The 7,441-nt window shown below is 34.0% G+C and overlaps 1 protein-coding gene across 1 annotated transcript; it reads right to left on the reverse strand.

The window, feature by feature from the left end:
• On the reverse strand, window positions 1–2,530 carry LOC117630322 (probable indole-3-pyruvate monooxygenase YUCCA10). The gene is made up of 4 exons (XM_034363061.1): window positions 1,818–2,530; window positions 488–721; window positions 284–406; window positions 1–180 (listed from the first exon to the last, which is right to left on the reverse strand). The coding sequence occupies exons 1-4, from the start codon at window positions 2,499–2,501 to the stop codon at window positions 1–3; spliced, it is 1,221 nt and encodes a 406-aa protein (XP_034218952.1). The 5' UTR covers window positions 2,502–2,530.
• Between the last annotated feature and the right edge of the window lie 4,911 nt (window positions 2,531–7,441).

The raw sequence follows: 7,441 nt of genomic DNA on the forward strand, positions 1-7,441 counted from the left end.
TTACTTTTGTGCCATTAATGTAAGTCGATAGATGTCTTCAGTTACAGCCTTTGAATCTTTGAAAATCCCTGGCAGTCCCTTCCCTGTTAATCCAACACAATAGACACCTTTCTCGCCCTTCCAGTGGTTTGGATACTTCCCTTTAGGCTTTCCATCATCTGCAAGAAGGAACTTGTAATCCTGCATCCACAGTTAAGTACCAAATTAGTTAACAATTACTGAATATATAAAATTACCAAATCTTTGCTCTCGGTTTAATATTCAACAAGAAATATAAAATTACCTTCAACCATTTATGTGCTACGCTTCTGTAACCAGTTGCCAACACAATAGCATCAAAACACCGTCGTTTACCATCTTTGAATTCCACAGTGTTCTGGTTTATACTCACTACATCTGGAAAAACCTGTCAAAACAAATATTAGGAAGAAATTCTGTTAAGTATATATCCTTTAGTTAAAGATACAATATATGTTATAATATTTACCTGAATCTTTTTGGAGCGAATTTTCTTGATGGTTCCACGATCAATTACTGGAGTCTTTCCGGTAAGTGCTTTAAAGAGAAATGGCCCTTCAACTGGGCGATGAATGCCATAGCTGGACAAATCACTGTAGCTCAACTTGGCAAGCAGTGACACAAACTTGTCCACTATTTTCAGTGGGAGGTAATTCGACAGAAGCATGCCAATGCCAACCATTTCTTTGCTCAGCACATGAATCTGTTCAATAATCAAACCGACATGCGTGCAAATGTTATTTAAAAATAAATAATTTATATATGTAATACTTTTGAGAATTACATTTATAAGGGCCTTAATTAACTAGTTTATTTTATTTTATTTTTTCCTTTTGTACAAATGTTATTCAGAACAATAACCAATTATTATATGAGGAACTTTAGCCGACATAGTCTAGTCCAATGAAAAAGAGCTTTGATTTGCAGATCAGTGGTCACAAGTTTGAACTCCCATAGTACCTTAGCAATGTATGCGTGTGTGTGTGTGAAACCTCCCTCTTCTTGTAGTTTTAGACTATCGCTTGTATTTAAAAAAAAAATTAAGAAACCTTAAAAATGCAAAAAAAAAATTGCTTGGACTAATCCTAACAAATTTATATGCTAGAGAAGGACCCGGACATACCACACCACCCTTCCTTTTGGTTTTAATTTTGGTAAAATCAAGGAGATAAGTGCTAGTGGAAAGAAAACGAGACATACAATTTTTTTATGGAAAATAAAAGTAAATAATTAATATGGAATAAAGATCAAAGACAAAAATATTTCTTATCTTCTCAAAAAAAGAAAAAAAAAATAAAGAATAAATATTATCAAACATATTGTTTATTATTCTTTCTTACGGCCTCTCTGAATCTTTTTAGTTCTTTCACCACAGACTCCTTCCAGATCTTTAATTATTTAAAAGAAAAAAACCACAAAAAATTAACCTAATAAAGAAATTTAACATCAAAGAGGTGAAACGCTTAAACTTGACAGTTGTCGTGCCAAGTACCTCATGCAAGCATTCAAAACGAGAGAGAGAGAGAGAGAGAGAGAGAGAGAGAGAGAGAGCCGTTTCAGCTTATATACCAGATAGAAAAGAAGAAGACAAACACATGCAAGATAGACAAACACATGAACTATTAGTTTACCTCAACGCCCGCTGCATGCAAGATAGAAAAGAAGAAGACAAACACATGATATATGCACCCTATAGCTTAATTAGCCAACTTATTTTCTATATGTGCGGAAAGAAATGAGAAATTAATTGCTAAACTGAAATGGTAAGTAGATAGAAGAGAGGTGATGTGTACTCTTACTTGGCTTCTAACAACAATGGACGCGTGTGCTCCATTATCTGCAAGATCGTTGCTGATTTCCATCCCAGAATTGCCACAGCCAATTACCAAAACCTTTTCATCTTTAAAAACGGCCCCGTTTTTATAGTCACTGGAATGAACCACCTTTCCTGTGAAGGTCTCCATCCCAGGCAAGTCGCTGGGGAGAAAAGGCTGGCTATTTTCTCCAGTTGCAACCACCAAGAAATCCGATGCGATCTCATACACCGTCCCGGAAGCGGTGTCTTTCACTGTCACCCTCCACTTGCCTTCCTCTTCATCGTAAACAGCCTCCTCCACGTCATGGCAGTAGTGAGGGTTCACGTTGAACCTGGCCAAGTACTCGTCCAGGTAACGAATGAAGTCGTCTTTTGACATGAAAATGGAGGTTCGGAAGGGATGGGACATCATCGGCAAACGGCAGAAGCTCTTTGCCAAGTGAAGATTCAGACGGTCGTAGGACCGCTTCTTCCAGAGGGACCCACAACAGTCTTCCTTCTCAAGCACAAGATTTGAAACTGACAGAGAATTGAGCAAGGCGGAGGTAGCAATGCCAGAAGGACCAGCTCCTACTATCACCACCGACACACTAATATTATTATGATTACTATTACTATTATTGTTATTATTCTCATCCTCCATGATCAGAATCACCTCCTCCGCCATTTGATTATCTCTTAGGTCTCCTCCTCACTACACTGAGACTCACTCAACTGAATATGAACCAGCTGAGCTGATATATATATATATATACAGAATATAAATATAAATAATTAATTGAGAGCAGTAGACTGGTTTCTGGAGATGAACGCATGTACCTGATGAGAGCAAGTTAAATTATTAATATATTAACAAAACCCACCGTTACTTGTTCTGCAACCATCCGACTGTTGATGTCAGGTGTGGTTTTTAACGCTTGCCATGACGAAATCTTCATTGGCGCTTTCACTGTAAAACGAGGGTTTGCTGACAACTCAGTCTGGATATTAATTTACAAGGGTTAATTCACTGCATACGCCCACCCATACATGCATCTTGACAGATAATCCATCCTTCCATGGAGATGTGGAGTTTCTTTCTGGATTTCTTTCCTCATTTCTGTTTTCATTCAAACTATATGAACACTTCTGGAGACATCGAATTATGATGCTTCGCTCAATCGACATCTTAATTTCAATCTTCTCCTCGATCGACATCTTAATTTCAAGTTTCTTGTATTAATTTTGTACTACCTTGCTCTAAATGTACTTGCAAACAACCATATTTTGAACTAGCTAGCAAGCTCTAAAGCTTTTTCCTTTGTTAAAGTTTTTCCTAATATTTAAATATTACATTTTACATTTAAGTTAATTATTTTTAACCATATTAGATATTAAAGATTTTTTCCTAAGTTCTTAGAAGTCATTTTACAAATGGACAAATTTATCTTTAAAATTTTAAAGATAAGGTGGATAGGAAAATAGGACAGGGTAGCAGCACTCCTTTTCAATTAGGTTTGAATCATTAGGTAAATCATTCTAGCTACATAAAATCATCTAGGTATATAGAAAAATAGTTATATTAAGCATGTGGTAAATAAACAAAAGGCAGGTTAACCATTCGGTAAAATGAGGAGGGCTTTTATTTTATTTTATTTTTTCAGTCAAGAAACAAACATTACAAAGAAGATCATCGAGAGATCTTAACACCATATATAAATCACAATAACGTATGTAAATCATTGGAAAATTTCCAACTCTAACTGGCTTTGTCCTTTAAATAAATTATGTTTTGGCTTTGATTATAAAAAATAAAACAATCATTAACTACGGGAATTTTATTTTTTTTGTTCAAAAAACTACCAAAAAATTAGATCCTTGATTGATACCAATAAAATTAATAGAAAATTATTTATTTGTACAAATCTCTAAAAAAATCGTAAGCAAGTCATCAAATAAAATAATTAATTAACTGCTCAATTGACTAATATAGCCGCAAAATTACCTGCAACATACGACAAGACATGATTTTCAATACTTGTTTTAAATTGTAATGAAGGTTCTCGAATGTCTGGTCACAACAACATACATGATTTTCAATGTTTTCTTTTTTATTTTTCTGCGGAAAGGTCACCTGGATGTCTGGTCACGACAAGAATAGTATTCCCAGCGTTTACACATTTACAATGTCTGGTCATAACAACATGCTTTTTTTATTTTTAACAATTTTGTTCTCATGGAAGGAAACCGGAATGTATGGTCACGACTCACAACAACATACATGGTTTTCGATTTCTTTTCTCTCTTTTTAGCCACGAAGGTTACTCATGAATGTCTGCTCACGTATACTTAATTCTTGTTTTGTACATATGTCAAGGAAGGAAATTACAAAAAAAATTACGTCAAGTAAAATGTATTTAGCCACTTAAATTCAAATAGCACACAATGATCTAAATTGACTCTAATATCCGCACACATAAAGGGATAAGCCCCTTTAGTTATTGATAACTCATAAATTTACATATTTATGTACTCTTTATACTTAGATTTTGTAGAAGAATTTGATTTAAAAAGGACTTATTACTTTATTTTCTCAATTTTCAACTTTCCCAAGCAAGTAAATGATTTTCTACGGAAATACGAATTTTTGGTAGAGTTTTTGTACAAGACTAGTTGGAGATGAAAGCTAAGATCTTGAAGATGATTGCAGAATTTTTCTATAATTTTCAAAGAAACCAATGAGAGCAGTCTTTGAAGTTAAGTTAGCATCATGCGCAATCTCGTCAAAACTGTGCTGCCGTGGAAGAATGATTATTTGAAGACTTTTCTGATTTTTTCTCAAGACATGCCATATGTGGCTGGAAAGATAAGAAAAGGACCTACAATTTCCATACTTTTCCCGAATTTGCGGACAAGGAAAGACCTCAAACGTGTGTGCAAAGTAACTGACGTGTTATCCTAGTCAAAGTAGGAAGAGGAGTCAATTACTTACCCATTTTGGAATTATTTTTTGATTAGGTTTTTCTTTATTTTTGGGCGTCTTTAGAAGCCCAGATGAGAAACAACTCCTTTGGAGTTACGCAAAGACTTGGAGAGATTGGAGACGCCAGAAGAGTACCGCAATTGGCTAAGTTTTATTTTTTCTTCCTTATGTTTTTGCTTATGCCGAATTCTATGATTATGTATAACTAATTTTCTGTTTGCTAGGGCATGATGTAGCCCTAGTATGATAATCTAGTTTACTTATTTTACATATCTACTGATTGCCGTTTGATGTTGGATTCTTAATCACTGTGCTTAATAACTTGGTTGATTATCTTGATGCTTGATCACCATCTAGACTTTTAATTGAGTTAATCAAATGCAAATTAGAGAAAATACGTACTTAGTTTGAGGCTTGCTTCTTGTGATTATTATTTGTAATTCGTCTAGGGTAAATACCATACTCCTAGGGTTTACATGCTTGTTGGAGGTTTTCACTGATCTTAATGAGTTTCGATGCGTTCATAATCGACCTAAATACCATAGGTGAATTTCATGTAGGAATATACAAGTTAGCCTAAATACCGTAGGTAATTCATGAAAAAGGAAAACTAAGCTAAGACATCCAATGGTTAGTTAATAGGTAGGTGAATAATTGGTTAGATCGGATTACTAGTGGTGAATTCATTGTCGTAGTGCTTTTGTCAATTTGAATTTCTCATCTTTGTGTTTTGTGACTTTCTACTTGTTTTTTTTTTTTTTAGTTTCATTGTTAATTAAATCATCATTTCAAAAACCCCTTTTGTGTTTATGTGAGTATGCTACGTGTTTAATTTCTTGTTTATATAATTAGAGTAGTTGAAGTATTTTGTGAAGTAAATTAGGTTAGACTAATTGGAAGTTGAACTCAATCCTCGTGGGAATGACCTCGTATTTGCCATACTAAATTACAATTGACCTTGTGCACTTGCAAGTATAATTTGTGTTTAGACTAATCTTTATAATCTCCATTTTACTACTACAAAAAGTGAAAAAGACGACCAGAAAACAACGACGGTCTAAGTGAAAACCGTCGTGGTTTTTAAAAAAACGACGGTTCTAAAAACACCGTCGTGTAATACCACCTTAGACAACTAAAAATGGAGATTCAAATGGCTGTTCAAAAACAACGACGTACCTAATTAAACAACCGACGTCTATTTGAAACAGATTTCCGCAGTGTAAAATCAAAGCCAACAAAGAACGGCAGAAGTTATGAATCGACCGACGTAGAAAGTAAAGACGACGATTTCAATAAAAGCCGCCGTTTTTACTCATAAAATAACACGACGAGGTTTTCGTATAAGACGCCGTATAATTACAAACAAATCCACGGCTTTAAAATACAAAATATCGCCGTATTAAATTAATGTACAACGACGGAAAATATAAATATATCGACGTCATTCTCGTATAGTTCTACGACGTTATCTTTAAATCGTACTATAAAATTTAACGTCGTATTTATTCATTTTATACGTCGTACCTTTAATTTAAACCGTCGTCTTAATAAGAATTTTTGTTAACAATTTTTTTCTTTGATTTTCTTATCCTACGTCGGTAGATCTACTTAATGACAAGAATTGAAATAACCACGACGGTTTATATAGAAAACCGCCGACATAATCAGATTTTTCTGAGATCCCAAGGGTTACGAAATCTTACCAGATGGAACTCTGTTCCACATCATAATCTTAACAGATGACACAGATTTGCAATCAGAGAGACAATTTTTTGGAAGTTGATGATGTGTGTGCGTTTGTGTATCTACAAATATTATACCTAACGTCGTTGCAAATTTGCAATCAGAGAGACAATTTTCAACGACGGTTATATTATACCTAACGACGTTTAAAAAACAAATCAACGTCGCTCAACAAATATATTACGTCGTCTTAGTCTTACTTAAGACGACGAAAAACGACGACAGTAATACAAAAACAGTCGTTGTTTTTATATTCTTATTTTATTTAAATCTGTCATCCAAAAAAGAAACTTTACATATTCCAGAACATTAATTTCCTTCATTTTAAATTTCCTCCGGAAAAAAAACTCTATTTATAACGCACTGTAATTGAAAAATAAACTGAAAGGTCACGGGAAAAAAAATTCTATTCATAATTTAAAAATTCAAATCCACGTCGGTTATATTAAACCTAACGACGTTAAATGAAAAGATTCCACGTCGCAAAACAAATATTGCGTCGTGTTAGTTAAAAACGACGGCATAACAAAAAACCGTCGTTGTTTCAAACTGAATTAATTTAAAATTTCTTCGGGAAAGCAAAATCTATTTATAATTTCCTCGGGTTAGTAATATTGCGTCGTGTTAGTTTACAAATTCTAGAACATTAATTTCCCTCATTTTAAATTTCCTCGGGAAAGAAAAATCTATTTATCACGCTTTGTAATTGAAAACTAAAACTGAAAGAATTCGGGAAAAAAACTCTATTTATAATTTAAAAATAAAATCCACGTCGGTTGTATTACACTTAACGACGTTTAACAAAATAATCTACGTCGGTAATTATAAATCTACCGCCATCTTACCTTAATATAGACGACGAGAAAAGACGACGGTATAACAGAAAACCGTCGTTGTTTCAG

This window comes from Prunus dulcis, chromosome 6, assembly GCF_902201215.1.
Source record: "Prunus dulcis chromosome 6, ALMONDv2, whole genome shotgun sequence".
In the NCBI taxonomy this organism is placed as follows: Eukaryota; Viridiplantae; Streptophyta; class Magnoliopsida; order Rosales; family Rosaceae; genus Prunus; species Prunus dulcis.